At 39.0% G+C, this 18,640-nt stretch overlaps 1 protein-coding gene across 4 annotated transcripts in view; it reads right to left on the minus strand.

Annotated features, from left to right (window-relative positions):
• The window catches only part of si:ch211-225h24.2 (uncharacterized protein LOC564539 homolog), a 74,020-nt gene extending 58,179 nt beyond the window's left edge, over window positions 1–15,841 (minus strand). For 2 of the 4 annotated variants that reach the window (XR_009824232.1, XM_062034669.1), the window contains exon 1: window positions 6,761–7,057. Coding sequence is in view for 3 of the 4 variants with exons in the window: in XM_062034669.1 (XP_061890653.1) it covers window positions 6,761–6,847 (87 nt within the window). In the remaining variant the exon portion in view is untranslated. Of the gene's footprint in view, window positions 1–6,760; window positions 7,058–7,089; window positions 7,118–15,811 lie in introns of those variants that run through there. The other 2 variants (XM_062034670.1, XM_062034672.1) reach the window with 2 other exon arrangements.
• Window positions 15,842–18,640: the final 2,799 nt, after the last annotated feature.

An 18,640-nucleotide genomic window follows, 5' to 3' on the forward strand; every position in this document is an offset into this window, starting at 1 on the left:
CGTCATCATGCATAGACATAGACATAACATTTACTTTTGTTCAAAAATTTACTTTCTCTCGCTGACCATTTAAGGTCATTTGACAGTACTCTAGAACTCAAAATGGTACAGTCTAGTTGTCTTTAGCGCCTACTAAATGAACCAGGAAGTATCATGCTAACATATATTCGCATTTCTTGGAAGAATGTATTTTCTCTTTCTGACTATTTGATATTGTGACAGGACCTTTTGACCCCTACCCTAGAATCAAAAATTGTCACGGTTATCGTTATTATGACAGTATTATTGAATGTGCTCAAAGAGTACTTATACACACACTGAAATATTTTAACCAATTTTATTTAAAAACATGTATAAAATGAATAGACACAATATACTTTATTGGCAGAATAAACACTAAATATTTATCTGCTGTCTTTAAAAGCCATATTATTTTTATTTGAGGGTTTAAATTTTTTTATTTTCCGTTTTGTAAAGATAAAACGGAGTTGGGCGGTTTAATTTCGGTTTATGTGACTTCACGCGAGTTCACCTCCTGTTGTCATTATTCCTTTGAGTATATGTAAAACTCTAATCTAAGATAGCACAGCTTGTAAGTTCAATGTGCACAATTGAGTATCTTATTTGCTTCGACAGTAATGTGTTTATACATGTTTTTATATTGGGGTATGTCGTTTCTTAATGGGGAGAGATGTTAATGTGTTGCCTCCATGTTAGCATTCAAGCTAGCTAGTGAGCTAATGCTAGCTTGCTTTCCTTTTGAGCAGTGTCACCGGCCATAGGTTTATGTGGTTATCAATCACGATTTTACAAAAAATTGTATTTAAAACAGTACTCCTAACTGTCAGGAGTTTACCGCAGTTTATCATTGTACCGTTTATCGTTACATCCCTAACTGATAGATAAACAATGTTTTGTGAATGTTTCACCTTTTTTAGACAAACGTGTTTTCCTTTATTTTACAATTTTTGCACTTTTGTTTGGTTTTTGTGTTATTTTGTCGCGACAACACTTCCCCAACGCTAGATTTCAAAATGGTACAATCTTGTTCTCTAACAACATCCATGAACCAGGAAGTAGTCTTCTAACATTTACTTTTGTTAAAAAAAAATATTTTCTCTCACTGACCATTTAAGGCAGGGGTGTCAAACTCATTTTAGATCGGGGGCCACATGGAGAAAAATCTACTTCCAAGTGGGCCGGACTGGTAAAATCACGGCACAATAACTTAAAAATAAAGACAACTTCAGATTGTTTTCTTTGATTAAAAATAGAAGAAGCACATTCTGAAAATGTACAAATCTAAATGGGTTATACTTGTATAGCGCTTTTCTACCTTCAAGGTACTCAAAGCGCTTGACACTATTTCCACATTCACCCATTCACACACACATTCACACACTGATGGCCCTAACCACGACCCATCAGGAGCAAGGGTGAAGTGTCTTGCTCAAGGACACAACGGACGTGACGAGGTTGGTAGAAGGTGGGGATCGAACCAGGAACCCTCAGGTTGCTGGCACAGCCACTTTCCCAACTGCGCTACACCGTCCCATCATAATGTTGTTGGGTTTTTTTACACTTACATGTTGCGGTTAATAGTATTCTATCTTCATTTGTAGTTATTTATATTTTCTGAATAAATTATGTGATGATGTTCATCGGTCAACTCATTGGTGTTAATTTTCAATCTATCGAGATAAAAAAATTATATCAAAATCAAATTACAATATGTGATTTATGTAGTTTGATCATTTTCCTCGACTGATACTGTACTAACACCATGTGGTTTATTTTGTACATATGTAGCATCATTTACAAAGATACAAAAAAATGCTATTGTGACATCTAGTGGACACATTTAGAACAGCTGTTTTTTTCATTCAAAAATTCAGGTTAATTTTTATACTTAGCAAACTCATCCCGCGGGCCGGATAAAACCTGTTTGCGGGCCTGGTCCGGCCCTCGGGCCGTACGTTTGACATCCCCTGATTTAAGGTCATTTGACAGAATTCTAGAACTCAAAATGGTACAGTCTAGTTGTCTTTAGCGCCTGCTAAATGAACCAGGAAGTAGCATGCTAACCATATACTCACATTTGTTTTGTATTTTCTCTTTCTGACTATTTGAAGTTGTGACAGGACATGTTGACCCCTACCCTAGAATCAGAAATGGTGCGGTCTAATCATCTTTAGCCTACTACATCAGTGTTTATCAACCTTTTTTGAGCCAAGGCACATTTTTTTCATTGAAAAAATTCTGAGGCACACCACAAGCAGAAATCATTAAAAAAGTTCTCGCAATTGTTTGATATGAATTTAAACCATCACCAAGCATGCCTCAGTATAGCTCTTGTCTCAAAGTAGGTCTACTGTCACGACCTGTCACATCACGCCTTGAATTATTTTGAGTTTTTTGGTAGTTTTCTGTGTGTAGTGTTTTAGTCCTTGTCTTGCGCTCCTATTTTGTTGGTATTTTCCTGTTGCAGTTTCATGTCTTCGTTGAGCGCTATTCTCCACACCTGCTTTGTTTTCGCAATCAAGACTATTTAAGTTGTGCGGACGCTTTTCTTCTTTGTGGGGACATTGTCGATTGTGATTTCATGTTCGGATGTACTTTGTGGACGCCATATCTGCTCCACACGCTGTAAGTATTTACTGTCGTCCAGCATTTTGTGTTTTGTTTACTTTACAGCCAGTTCAGTGTTTTAGTTTCGTTTTGCAAAGCCATGCCTAAGCTTTAATGCCTTTTCTTAGGGGCACTCACCTTTTGTCTATTTTTGGTTTAAGCATTTGATACCTTTTTACCTGCACGCTACCTCCTGTTCCCGACGTCTACAAAGCAATTAGCTACCTGCTGCCACCTACTGATATGGGAGAGTATAACATGATTACTCTGCCGAGCTCTAAACAGTACAGACACTCATCAACGGCACATTATTTACGGATTACAATTACTTGTGTGCAAAAAATATTTTTAACTCAATTAGGTGAAATTACATAATCTCCCACGGCACACCAGACGGTATCTCATGACACGTGCCGCGGCACAGTGGTTGAAAACACTGTACTACATGAACCAGGAAATAGTCTGCTAACTAACATACATTCAAGTTTGTAGAAGAACGTATTTTCTCTTTCTGACCATGTTAGTTGTGACCCTTAACCTAGAACTCAAAAATCATACGGTCTAGTTGTCTTCAGCCAACTACATGAACCAGGAAGTAGTAGCCTGCGTTTCATTTACCTCGGAAGTTGGAAGACTTCCAGATAAGAAGTCGGAAATCAAGATGGCCTCATCCACGAAAGCAATTCTTGCGCTTGTCTTATCTGAATGTAAACAACTTCTAGACAAATACGCTCCTTCTGCAACTTTCAAACCCGGTGAACGAAGAGGAAGCAAAAAGACGCCACTGTTAGCGATGTGGAACAAAAAAGGTAATTTAGACGACAGTAACTCTTAAGATGGCGCTGCTGTAGTGGCTGCTGGGGTGCAGGAGCTCGGTGCTCTTGTGTTTCCTCATTTGTGTTCTTCAGAATCAAAATCAGAATCAGAAATACTTGAATAATCCCTGAGGGGAAATGAAGATTTTCAGCACAATCCCATTCAAACATCAGACAAACATTACAGGGAGACAGAACCGGATCGCTGACGGGTCTGCCAACTTCCGGCACCCATAACAAAAAAGGCTGGCGCCCATAACAAAACAGGTGAGAAACGGGTAAACGCTGGGGAGGTGAGAAAAAAAATTCAGTCTAAGCCTGGGCCCCTGGAGAAGGGGTCGGGACTGAGGCCAATGAAGAAAAAAACCTCATAGCCATAACACACATAAACATGTGTGTAAGAGGGAAACATCAAAAAACACAAAGGACATTAAATACATTAAAAGAGCATAGCTGATGCAACCCGCCACTTCTACATACAGCCACAAAAGTAAAACAACAAAAAAACAAAAAAATAAAAACATATACACTGTGGTGGCCTCTGCGGTGTTCCACGCCATCGTCTGCTGGGGTGGCCAGAGACAGGAGCAGACCCAACAAAGCAACCAAGAGAGCCGAATCCACCCTCGGCCGCCCACTAACTCTCGGCCAGTGTCCAGTCCGCATGGATGAGCGAGGATACATCCAAGGAGACCAAGGTGTCTGATACCTGCTCATTCAGCCAAGACACTATGAAGCTTGTCCGTCCTGGCGCTGAGCACTAGCTCGGCAGCCCTGTCTCTTCATCTGCATCTCTTCCAGTCTCTCCAAACGGACTCTGGTGTGGCAGAGACCCAGCAGCTGGTCTCCATGGCCAAATGGCTCCCGGGAGGCAAATCCTGAAGTTTACAAAAAAGCATCGGAGAAGTCACGAAAGTTTGATGTTTCCCTCCTGTTTTCATGTGTTCTTTCCCTTTTGGATCGAGCCTCTTCAGAACTACGCAGCGAAGGGTGACACTTTGTGAGTTCTGCGCTGCTTTTTTGTGAACTTGTGGATCTGCCTCAGGGAACCACGACCATGGTTGCATCGGAGACCAGCTGCTGGCTCTCTGCCGCACCAGAGTCCGCATGGAGAGCCCCGAGAAGAGACGGGGCTGCGGAGCTAGCGTTAAGCGTCGGGTTGGACGGGTTTCGTGGGGCCCTGGCTGAATGAGCATGTATCAGACACATCGGTCTCCCTAGACGGATTCTCTCACATCCGCGCAGACTGGACGTTGGCCGGGGGCTGGTGGGCGGCCGTAGTCTGAGTCTTTGCTTTGTTGGGTCTGTTCCTCTCTGGCCACACGGTCCCCCACCTCAGCAGAGAATGGCGTGGAGCCCTGCGGAGGCCAGTACAGTACAGTATATGGGTGTTGAAATGTTTTTTGTTTCGTTTGGTTGTTTGTCTGTGCAATTGTATGTGCGCAATACTGTATGTATAATTTATTGGTCATTTTCATTGTGTTTTACTTTGTAGCTGTATGTAGAAATTGGCCCACTGAAGAGGCAGCTGGTTGAATCAGCTTTTAATGTCTTTTATGTCCTCTGTGTTCTTTGATGTTTCCCTTATGTTTTCATACCAGGATGGCACCGCAGAGGGCCGCCACTTTACTGCGCTCGCTTGTATTTGTTGCATTGTTTCTTTATTTCTTACATTGAACAAAGACCAATTCAAATTCCTTGTGTGTCAAACATAGTTGGTAAATAAAGCTGACTCTGATATACAGTACAGTGTATTTATACAGTACTGTACCATCCGTAAAGTATTCCCAGCGCTTCACTTTTTCTACAATATGTTACAGCCTAATTCCAAAACGGTATAATGGCATTTTTATCCTCCAAATTCTACAGACAATAAAACATAATGACAATGTAATTTTTTATTTTTTTTTAATATTGCAAAAAATATTAGAAATAAAAAAAATAAAACATCACATGTACGTAAGTATTCACAGCCTTTGCTGTGAATACTTATGAAGCCACAAGCCACAAGCTTTTCACCCATTACTCTCTGCAGCACCTCTCAAACTCCATCAGGTTGGATGGAAAGTGTTGGTTTTCATCCAGGATGTCTCTTTATATTGCTTCATTCATCTCTTCCTGACTAGGCTTCCAGTTCCTGCCGCTGCAAAACAACCCCGTAGCATGATGCTGCCACCACCATGCTTCCCTGTTGGAATGGAATTGGCCTGTTGATGAGCGGTGCCTGGTTTCCTCCAAACATGATGCCTGGCATTCACACCGACGAGTTCAATCTTTGTCTCAAGATACCAGAGAATTTTGTTTTTCATTGTCTGAGAGTCCTTCAGGTGTATTTTGGAAAACTTTTTACTACGTCTGGCCCCTATACCATCTGAATTGGTGCAGATATGGTTGTCCTTCTGTGAGGTTATCCTCTCTCCACGGAGGAATGCTGTAGCTCTGACAGAGGGACCATCGGGTTCTTGGTCACCTACCTGACTAGACTAAGATGAATGCAGCAATGTACAGAGACATCCTGGATTAAAACCAATGCTTCCTATCCCACCCTTCAGAGGTGCTGCAAAGAGGAATGGGCGAAACTGCCGAAAGATAGGTATTTGCTTATAAGCTTGTGGCATCGTTTTCACTTGAGGCTGTAATTGCTGCCAAAGGTGCATCAACAAAGTATTGGGCAAGGCTGGGAATACTTGTGTTCACGTAATGTTTCAGTTTATTTTAATGAATTGGCAAAATGACTAAAAATTACTAAATATGAAGACTATGTTTCCCGGCTGGCCTGGGAACGCTTCGGGAGGAGCTGGACGAAGTGGATGGGGAGAGGGAAGTCTGGGCTTTCCTGCTTAGGCTACTGCCCCCGTGACCTGACCTCGGATAAGCGGAAGAAGATGAATTGATGGATGGCATAAAAAATGTAAAAAAAAACATTTTGAAGACTAAAATGTAATAATTCCATTTTGGAATAATGTGGAATGTGAAGCGCAGCGAATACTTCCCGGATGCACCGTACGTCCAACAATGCAGCAACAAAAAACAATCAGAAATGGTAATAATTGCTAGTACAGAAGCTTTTATTATATTTTTCGACTCAGAGCGGCCATCTTTGGAAGACAAGTTGAAACTTATATTATATTAACAGTCTTTTGTTTGTTTCTTATTTTGTCTTTTTGGCTGTGTGTAAGCAATTAAGTTGTATGTTTTTAGCTTTTTGGATTAAATTAGGAATATGACAGTAAAATAACTTTAAAGAGACTTGCCTAAAGGAACAATAGCCTGTTGGAGGAACTGAAAAATTGAGTAGTATTGTCGGTGTGCGATACCTTGTAAGAGTGATGGTAGTGCCAGGACATGTCGTCTTCTTCTGACGCGGAATCCACCAGTACTTTACTCTTGCTTCTTCTAAACATAGCTCCACGTTCACCGTAAATGTTTTATCAAACAAACAAACAAACAAAAAACAGTCCCTTTTTGTTGTCCGGATCAAAGCACAAAGATTGTTGAAGACGGACGATCCAGCTGTTTAAAAAAAAAATTCATTAGTTTTTCATTCACTAAAGTGGGAATTCCGGCATGAAATGTCGATCTTTCCCGTTTGAGTGAGTGTGTGCGTGTGCGTGTTTGTGTGTTAGTTTGGCGGGGGCGTTCTTACCCAGGCTCGACCACCTGGACTAGCTCCTCCCCCCTGAACTCCCCCCTGGACCTGCCTCCAGTTGCCGTGGGAGATGCAGGAAGGAGGTCATAATCATGCCTCTCCTAACCAATCTACTAAGTTGCACACATCACTGGTAAATACTAGAACTTCGAAGAAAAACAAAACGGCCATCACATTTTATGGCCTATTCATTCATTTTCATTCATTTTGTTATTTATCTCCTTCATTGATGTGCATTTTTGATCAATAGACAATTAAACTTTAGCAACTAAACACATTTACACACCTATGCTTGAGAAGGAACAGGATGAAGAAAATCTTATATTTCCTGCCCCCTTCAACATAATAAGTAGTCTTACTTAATGGATAGCCCAGATTCACAGGCATACAAATCAAACAAATACATCCAAATATAATGAAAACAAACAAAAAACACACAAAAAACCAACAAGCGCAAAACTTCATGAAGTACAAACCGAACAAAAAAAGTAATATACACCTCACGGGATGATACAAAACAAATACAAAACCAGACAAAAAATAAGTAAAGTAATAAATATAAAGCAAAATGTAGACACTTATGGCTGTCCATATGATCTTATTGTTCTGTCTTTCTATATATTTTTCCTTTGGAATATATCCCTACAATCTTTTATCTCATTGTAAAGAGAATTACGTAGTTTAACCCCCACCACTAATATACACATTTGTTTTAAAGTTGTCCTTGAATACTGATATTTGAAATTACCTTTTCTTCTATGCTCTTCATTCTCAGAAGTGATGACAAACATTTTTTGTAAATTTGCTGGTAATGTTTTACTTTTAGCCTTGAACATAACACATGAGTAACTTTACTAGCTCCTGTAGTTTCAATAAACCAGAATTAATAAATAATATGTTAGTGTGTTCTAGATAGTCTGCTTTATGAATAATCCTTATAGCTCTTCTATAGTTCTGTAGTTGATACAATGACTTTATGTTAGTCTTATATGTGTTCCCCCACACTTCCACACAGTAGTATCGATCAAATAACTTTCAAACACACAAAATATACAACATAAAGTAGCAAGAAACACGTCAATAATGAACACAGAAAAACATGTTCTGCACCAAAAATCACTTCATATTCTTTACTGCTCACTAGTGTTACCATATCTGAGTTATTGTGCCGAAATATGGGGAAACATAAACAAATGTGCGCTTCATTCACTAACGGTGTTACAAAAAAATCAATTAGAACAATACTAATGTTGGATATAGATAACATACAAACCCTTTATTTCCATCCATCCATCCATTTTCTATCGCTTGTCCCTTTTGGGGTCGCGGGGGGTGCTGGAGCCTATCTCAGCTGCATTCGGGCGGAAGGCGGGGTACACCCTGGACAAGTCGCCACCTCATTACACGGCCCTTTATTTATTGAATCACAAATATTGAAATTCAACGATTTGGTGCATTTGCAAACAGCTAAAATGATGTACAAAGCAAACTATAACCTGCTACCTAAGAATATACAATAATTCTTCTCAACAAAAGAGGAGAAATATAACCTTAGAGGAAAATGTAATTTCAAACATTTGTATGCTCGTACAACACTTAAAACCTTTAGCATATCAGTATTTGGAATTAAATTATGGAATGGATTAACCAAAGAAATGAAAGAAAGCACCAATATGATTCAATTTAGGAGACTGTTCAAACTACAAGTGTTCACAAAGTACACAGAACAAGAATTATGATGAATATCTTGAAACCTTTCTTTGTTTTTTTTGTTTTGGGTTTTTATTTTATTTTATTTTATTGAGACAAAGATAATGTATGTATTTAATATTTGTTTACTTACTATGGTATGCTATTCATTATTATTTATTTGTTCACTGTTCTGTTACAGAGAACAAGGAAATAGTATAAAATTGCTATGGTATGAAAAGGGGTAGGATTAAATAAACTCAGCTTCTTCCTACTCCTTTTAAGACGTGCTGTTATGAAACAACTGGAAATATGTGATGCATTACATTGTATTGTATGCATGTTCGAAATAAACTGAAACTGAACTGAACTGAACTGAACTTTTCCAAAAACCTGGAAAAGTCTTCCAGAAGATGTGAGACAGGCCTCAGGGTTGGAAATGTAAACATCCAAGCTGAAAACACTTTTACTTAATTGTGCATATGACAACTTAAAGTATTTAAGCTACACTTTTCTTCTTTAAATTTGAATTATGATTGTTGTATTGGTGGTGATCAAGGGTGATGGGTCAAATGCAGAGAATAATTTCGTCACACCTCGTGTGTGTGTGACAATCATTGGTACTTAATTTTTTTACATTTAATGATTTTAACTTGAATTAGGATTTTTTTTGTAATTTTCTGTAAAGCACTTTGAATTGCCTTTTGTATGAGTTGTGCTCTATAAATAAATTTGCCTTGCCTTGCCTTGCCTATTACATCGACTGCTAAAACTTTACCTAACAGTGTCTAACACAGGGGTGTCAAACTAATTTTAGATCGGGGGCCACACAGAGAAAAATCTACTCCCAAGTGGGAGTAGATTTGGTAAAATCTTCAGATTGGTTTTTTTGTTCAAAACATAGAACAAGCACATTCTGAAAATTTACAAATGAAAATGTTATTGGTTATTTATTAACATTATTAGAGCCTTGTAGACACAAAATAACACCTCTCCAGGCACCTTTACACTCCATTCATCCATCCATTTTCTACCGCGTGTCCCTTTCGGGGTCACGGAGGTGCTGGAACCTATCCCGGCAGCACTCAGGCAGAAGGCGGAGTACACCCTGGGCCAACACAGACAACATCCACACTCACATTCATTCACACATTAGGGCCAATTTAGTGTTGCCAATCAACCTATCCTCAGGTGCATGTCTTTGGAGGTGGGAACAAGCCGGAGTAACCGGAGGGAACCCACGCAGTCACGGGGAGAACATGCAAACTCCACACAGAAAGACCCGGAGACCGGGGATCGAACCCAGGACCTTCTTATTGTGAGGCACACACACTAACCCCTGTTCCACTGTGCTGCCTCATCTTTAACACTTGTTTTACCAAATATAGTAGATTTGATAATAGAAATGAGATATATACTGGCTTGCGTAAAGGGGATGTGGCTTGAAGGGATTAGATGCATGTTTTAGAGTAAATGAATGGGAAACAATTTGTTTGATAATTTATTGCTTCTATGAAATAACATTAACAGAATGAAATCAATACATTTACTTTGGTTTTTCAAGATTGCATTATCATTTTGTTTAATGTTAGAATAGAATAGAATAGAATAGAGTTTTATTGTCATTATTACAGTGAACAGGTTGAAAGAACAACAAAATTGGAGCAGATCCCCTAAGGTGCATACACAATAATATAGTAATATAAATAGTAAAAAAGATTAAAAAAAGAAGATACATATCTATATATACAAACCCCGTTTCCATATGAGTTGGGAAATTGTGTTAGATGTAAAAATAAACGGAATACAATGATTTGCAAATCCTTTTCAACCCATATTCAATTGAATGCACTACAAAGACAAGATATTTGATGTTCAAACTCATAAACCTTTTTTTTTTTTTGCAAATAACAATTATCTTAGAATTTCATGGCTGCAACACGTGCCAAAGTAGTTGGGAAAGGGCATGTTCACCACTGTGTTACATGGCCTTTCCTTTTAAAAACACTCAGTAAACGTTTGGGAACTGAGGAGACACATTTTTTAAGCTTCTCAGGTGGAATTATTTCCCATTCTTGCTTGATGTACAGCTTAAGTTGTTCAACAGTCCGGGGGTCTCCGTTGTGGTATTTTAGGCTTCATAATGCGCCACACATTTTCAATGGGAGACAGGTCTGGACTACAGGCAGGCCAGTTTAGTACCCGCACTCTTTTACTATGAAGCCACGTTGATGTAACACGTGGCTTGGCATTGTCTTGCTGAAATAAGCAGGGGCGTCCATGGTAACGTTGCTTGGATGGCAACATATGTTGCTCCAAAACCTGTATGTACCTTTCAGCATTAATGGCGCCTTCACAGATGTGTTAGTTACCAATGTCTTGGGCACTAATACACCCCCATACCATCACAGATGCTGGCTTTTCAACTTTGCGCCTATAACAATCCGGATGGTTCTTTTCCTCTTTGGTCCGGAGGACACAACGTCCACCGTTTCCAAAAACAATTGGAAATGTCAACTCGACAGACCACAGAACACTTTTCCACTTTGTATCAGTCCATCTTAGATGAGCTCAGGCCTAGCGAAGCGACAACGTTTCTGGGTGTTGTTGATAAACGGTTTTCGCCTTGCATAGGAGAGTTTTAACTTGCACTTACAGATGTAGCGACCAACTGTAGTTACTGACAGTGGGTTTCTGAAGTGTTCCTGAGCCCATGTGGTTATATCCTTTACACACTGATGTCGCTTGTTGATGCAGTACAGCCTGAGGGATCGAAGGTCACAGGATAAGCTGCTTACATGCAGTGATTTTTCCAGATTCTCTGAACCCTTTGATGATATTACGGACCGTAGATGGTGAAATCCCTAAATTCCCTGCAATAGCTGGTTGAGAAAGGTTTTACTTAAACTGTTCAACAATTTGCTCACACATTTGTTGACAAAGTGGTGACCCTCGCCCCATCCTTGTTTGTGAATGACTGAGCATTTCATGGAATCTACTTTTATACCCAATCATGACACCCACCTGTTCCCAATTTGCCTGTTCACCTGTGGGATGTTCCAAATAAGTGTTTGATGAGCATTCCTCAACTTTATCAGTATTTATTGCCACCTTTCCCAACTTCTTTGTCACGTGTTGCTGGCATCAAATTCTAAAGTTAATGATTATTTGCAAAAAAAAAAAAAAAGTTTATCAGTTTGAACATCAAATATGTTGTCTTTGTAGCATATTCAACTGAATATTGGTTAAAAATGATTTGCAAATCATTGTATTCCATTTATATTTACATCTAACACAATTTCCCAACTCATATGGAAACGGGGTTGTATATACATACATAAATGCATATATATACACATACATATACATATATATATATATATATATATATATATATATATATATATATATATATATATATATATATATATATATATATATATATATATATATATATATATATATATATATATATATATATATAGTATATATATATATACAGATACAACCTTGTATATCCTGGCTGGGAACAGAGCCACGTCGGCTGCAACAAAATACTGACACTTAAATTGGAAGTTTGCAACATTTAAACAGATGCCCAAGTTTCCAATGTATTTGACGCAGTACATACCGCCCTCTTACGGTTTTAGGACAAAATGACGTACGTAACACGTGCACGCGCATTAACTTCGGATGTTGATAGCTAATAACAGCGATTTGGATAGATGGCATAATAACGTGTCAAAACAACAACTTGACTGTAAATTTGTGCACGCCCTCCCCTCCCCCCCTCCACACCCCTGATTGTAAATAATGTAAATAATTCAATGTGATTATCTTGTGTGATGACTGTATTATGATGATAGTATATATCTGATAGTATATATCTGTATCATGAATCAATTTAAGTGGACCCCGACTTAAACAAGTTCAAAAACTTATTCGGGTGTTACCATATAGTGGTCAATTGTACGGAATATGTACTTCACTGTGCAACCTACTAATAAAAGTCTCAATCAATCAATCAAACCCTCCCTGCATGTGCGTGTTGACACCAATTTTTTTCTTCAGCCCAGCAAATATGTTTATGACACTAACTTAGTCATTTTAAAAACTATAGACAATTTTTAGGACTAAATGTGTTCTGTTAAACCAGTAATGGTATCCTAGCCGGTGGTGTTCTTGTTATATCTTTTGCTTGGAAAAATGCAACTGCAAGCAAGTTGCAAACATTTCAGCTGCAATTTCGGTTAATAATACCTTAGCGCAGTGTTCCCCAACCTTTTGTCCACCAGGGACTGGTTTGATGTATGCATTATTTTCACGGACCAGCTTTCTATGTGTGGCATATAAAAACAGCAAAAAAATGAGCATGAAAAATTTCCCTTTGGCGACAATCTGGCACATTAACATTTTATATGGCCATTGATGTGCATTGTCCCACGTACTACAACAAAGAAGTTGTAATATACATCTATTAACAAGCTTATTGGGACGTTTAGTAGGACAGGCAGAAAGTTAAGTCAAAGAAAATGCTGTAGTTTATACATTAGTTATTGTTTCTGTTCGGCTTGCTACCAAATGTGTCACGGACCGGTACCGGTCCCCGGACAGGTGGTTGGAGAACACTGCCTAAGCGCAAGCCATCAACAACATAACTACCTTTGTGAGGAGCACTAGACTTGTTTGGATTTTTTGTATACTTGTTCGTAGGGATGTAACTATCTCAAACTCTCAGGGTGCGATATTATCAAAGTGTTAAAGCCACGGTACGATATTATTGCAGTAATGTTAAAGAAAAACAGATGACTTGGAAAAAATGCAGAGATGTGGAAAATTAAGTGCTACTTATGTTAAGAATGAACACACTTACTGTAACCGCAGCAGGCACAAGACATTAAAACAACATTGAAAACTTGTTGAATTGTGTCCTGACGCTGAGCAACTCAAACTTAACGTTGAAACAACATGCTTTTTGACGACGTTTATTTAATGTTGGGTTCTGACGTTGATTTGACCATTGAATTTTGGTCATTTCCCAACCAATATTTAACAAGACAAATACAATGCTGCAACAACATGTTTTTTGACAATGTTTAATCAATGTTGGGTTCTGACGTTGATTTGACCATTAAAATTTGGACATTTCCCAACCAACAACGTGGATTCAACGTTGGACATCAACATTGTCTCAATTTACAAATACAACTATTTTGCAGCGTTGTTTCAAAGTTATGTTTTAAAGGACATGTATGTATAATCAACGTTGTATCAATGTCACGAACCAAATGCTAAAATTTTATAACCCTATTTGTAACCAGCAAGAGGTATTTTCAGAGTGCAAAGAACATTGCAACATAACAAGCAAACATAAAAAAGTTTCAGTAAAGTGTCTTTAAAAATTACATTCTAAGCATGCTGTCATGACGGAAACTTGATAAATATGCCTCACGAATTGATGTTTGGGCTGGCTTACATCTTGGCTTTGCTTCAATAATCTTGACCCAGTGATAATTAATCCCAGTGATCTTGTTGCTTGTATTTTGCACCGTGTTTGCAGATATTGCATTAATTTTCCTTGACTGCGAAGCCAAAATGCATCCAAACGTCCGATTTAAACTTTGCAGAAGGATCCACTGGCTTGACTTTCCACTTTGCTCCTTTTGTGTTTCCTGCTGTCTTTTACTGAGCAGGGGATTATGGGAGATGTGGTTTGCTTCTCAGACAGCCTCACTCAGGAGTGCCAGGAAAAAACTACAATGGCAAGTGTACCTCAGCTCTCATTTATCGTCACACATCACGGCCTTATTGTAAGAATTTTGTAACCGCAATACCGCCGTATTTACAATATAGTTAGTTACATGCTAACTTGTTTGTGATTCATATTGCATTGTGGAGGCCAACTCACTCTTCTTTGATCGCTGATTGGTCAGTCCTGTGAAATCATTGACACGTTGGCAAAAAGGCAGCCCCAGAAAGCCAATCAATGAGCTTTTGAGCGGTCCAAAGAAACAAGCTTCAGCTTTTTCCGGCATCTAATAGAGAATGTCTCATCTGGTGGTGAAATGTATCAAAATTAGGGTGGTCCCAAAAAGGAGGTGTTTTTCAAATTGACTGTGTGTCGGTTTTAAAAGTGCTCCCCCTCTGGTCAACATATGAAATAACAAGTGTGTGCAAAAAATTTAAGGCCCCCCCCCCCCTCTGGCCAACATATGTCATAAGTGTGTGTAAGAAATTGAAATGGGCCCCCTTTGGCCAAAATTAAAAAATTAAAAAAAATGTATATGGAGACATATAACTTGATGTAAATAATGAAGATTAAAAACTAATTACAAACAAAAATATATATATATATAATTAACTAAAAGCTTACTTTTTTATATTTGCATAGTATGTATTTATTATTAATGTTGTAAATACAAATCTTTATTTATCTAAAAAGGTTGGTCCTCAAGAAGTAGGCATTTTTCGGAGGTCTCAAGAAGGTAACAAATACCATAATATGTGTGTGTGTGTGTGTGTGAATGTGTGTGTGTGTGTGTGCGTGTGTGTGTGTGTGTGTGTGTGTGTGTGTGTGTGTGTGTGTGTGTGTGTGTGTGTGTTCAATGAGAGAGATGTTTAATACTGCATGAGCACATTCCTTTCCCTGTAAAATAAAATAAAAGATTATAGGTTTTAACAGTTTATAAGATGTGTTAATTTTTGCACTTCAGTCTATCTTTTTTAGTGTAAGAGTATGCAAAATGGCTCTTTTGATAGTAAAGTTTTTCCTTTATCTGTCAAGGCCGCAAATGATAATGGCCGAAAAAGAAAAAGAAAAAAAATCCTTGTAATTGCAGCAAGCTAAGAAAGTTTGTGTTTTTGCAGTATATTCTTACAAAGATCCTGTTGAATAGTAGTTTTCCTGATTGCACCCTGTCAGCGTTTGTCAACCTCAATCAATATTTTAGACACCTGATCAATCACTGTGTTGATAAGTGACCTCCTAGGGTACAGTAGCCACAGTCCAGTTGTGGTTAAGACCACTCACCTGATTGAAAGGTCCTTAGATTCCTGTTCCTGGGTCCACTTACTGTAAGTCGGTCAGGAATGTGGACTGTGGAGGGGAAAGGACGTCAGCTGATGAAATCCAAGCGTCCACTTTTAAGGAGGTTTAATCAATCTGGGCTCTAACAATGCTGAGAGGGGATATTTTTAGTTAATCTAAGATTGTGTAATCAAAATCTAACAGGTCAAACAAGGCCTTCTATTGAAATTGTGTTTTATATGTATTTTACAATAAACGGTCATCCCCCTTTAGTTGTCATGGTTATAATCCTGGCCACATGTTTAAGATTAGACAAGGTGCTACATGTGAATCACATTCATGCCATACAAACTGTCCATTTGGATTCATCGCCGCATTAAGGCCATCAGATGTCCTTCGACCTGCAGATAAGGACGACGGTCCCGAGATAACATTCCACATCGAAAGACTCTACATCGTTTGAAACTGAAAGTTAAAAAAAACTGAAAGGTCTTTTACTATGAAGCCACTTTGTTGTAACACGTGGCTTGGCATTGTCTTGCTGAAATAAGCAGGGGTGTCCATGATAACTTTGCTTGGATGGCAACATATGTTGCTCCAAAACTTGTATGTACCTTTCAGCCTTAATGGTGCATTCACAGATGTGTAAGTTACCCATGCCTTGGGCACTAATACACCCACATACCATCACAGATGCCGGCTTTTGAACTTTGGGCATAAAACAATCCGGATGGTTTTTTTCCTCTTTGGTCCGGAGGACACGACGTCCACAGTTTCCAAAACCAATTTGAAACTTGGAGTCGTCAGACCACAGAACACTTTTCCACTTTGCATCAGTCCATCTTAGATGAGCTCGGGCCCAGCGATGCCGGCAGCGTTTCTGGGTGTTGTTAATTAATGGCTTTTGCTTTGCATAGTAGAGTTTTAACTTGCACTTATACGGTATATAGCTCGGTTGATAGAGTGGCCGTGCCAGCAACTTGAGGATTCCAGGTTCGATTCCCGCTTCTGTAATCCTAGTCACTGCCGTTGTGTCCGTGGGCAAGACACTTTACCCACCTGCTCCCAGTGCCACCCACACTGGTTTGAAAAAAAAAGGTAACTTAGATATTGGGTTTCACAATGTAAAGCGCTTTGAGTCACTAGAGAAAAGCGCTATATAAATATAATTCACTTCACTTCACTTCACTTACAGATGTAGCGACGAACAGTAGTTACTGACAGTGGTTTTCTGAGGTGTTCCTGAACCTATGTGGTGATCTCCTTTACACACTGATGTCGCTTTTTGATGCAGTACCGCCTGAGGGATCGACGGTCCGTAATATCATCGCTTACATGCAGTGATTTCTCCAGATTCTCTGAACTTTTTAATGATATTACAGACCGTAGATGGTGAAATCCCTAAATTCCTTGCAATAGCTCATTGAGAAATGTTGTTCTTAAACTGTTCTACAATTTGCTCACGCATGTGTTCACAAAGTGGTGACCCTTGCCCCATCCTTGTTTGTGAATGACTGAGCATTTAATGGAAGCTGCTTTTCTACCCAAACATGACACCTACTTGTTCCCAATTAGCCTGTTCACCTGTGGGATGTTCCAAATAAGTGTTTGATGAGAATTCCTCATCTTTCTCTGTCTTTTTTTGCAACTTGTGCCAGCTTTTTTGAAACATGTTGCAGGCATCAAATTCCAAATGAGCTTATATTTGCAAAAAACAACAAAGTTTTCCAGTTGAAACGTTAAGTATCTTGTCTTTGCAGTGTATTCAATTGAATATAAGTTGAAAAGGATTTGCAAATCATTTTATTTTGTTTTTATTTACGGTTTACACAGCGTGCAAACTTCACTGGTTTTGGGGTTTGTAGTTTCTACCCAGTTTGTATGGTTTGTGGAGTTAGCACAGGATTAATATGTGGAAATGACAAATGAGGTAGTTGATACATAGAATATTTTCTTATGTATGCTTTATTTTGTGTTTTGTTCAATCCGAGATGAGCTGTGACTTAAGTTTAATTGCTTTAACACGGTGGAACAGGGGTTAGTGCATGTGCCTCACAATACGAAGGTCCTGAGTAGTCCTGAGTTCAATTCCGGGCGCGGGATATTTCTGTGTGGAGTTTGCATGCTTGCTTCCTCCCACCTCCAAAGACATGCACCTGGGGATAGGTTGATTGGCAAGACTAAATTGGCCCTAGTGTGTGAATGTTAGTGTGAATGTTGTCTGTCTATCTGTGTTGGCCCTGCGATGAGGTGGCGACTTGTCCAGGGTGTACCCCGCCTTCCGCCCGAATGCAGCTGAGATAGGCTCCAGTGCGGGGAGGGGGTGGGGGTGGTGTTTGATGGTGTTTGGGGGGTGGTGTTTGATGGTGTTTGATGGATACTTGGGCCTACTGTGCTACTGCACTTTGGTGTTGGTAATTATGGTTTTGGTAGCCATTTTTGTGTTATTTATATCTATCTGGTACTGCATAGATTAAGTTAAACTATTTATTTTTTTAATTATATAGTCATAGTGTATAATTTACAGCACCCGTGACGAAAACATATAGGAGCGCACAGGTGAAACTGATTGGACAAATGTGGGGTTGAGAGACTGGCGGTGAAAAAATGTTTTGACCACTTCTTACTCAACACTTGAGCCTTAGTTTTTTCTATAGCTTTGTATGTAGTTAAAGTTGTTTTTGTTAAAAGTAGATGAAATGTTGGAAAGAAAAACTTTTTTGCGAATAAAGCTATTTTTGGAGAGATTTAAGTGCGTATGAAAGTGCACCACCTATCCTGGCTCAGCCCACGGCCTTTGGTTTAGAACCTAGAAAGCTTGAAAAGGCCGAT

Source organism: Entelurus aequoreus, linkage group LG23 (assembly GCF_033978785.1).
Source record: "Entelurus aequoreus isolate RoL-2023_Sb linkage group LG23, RoL_Eaeq_v1.1, whole genome shotgun sequence".
NCBI lineage: Eukaryota > Metazoa > Chordata > Actinopteri > Syngnathiformes > Syngnathidae > Entelurus > Entelurus aequoreus.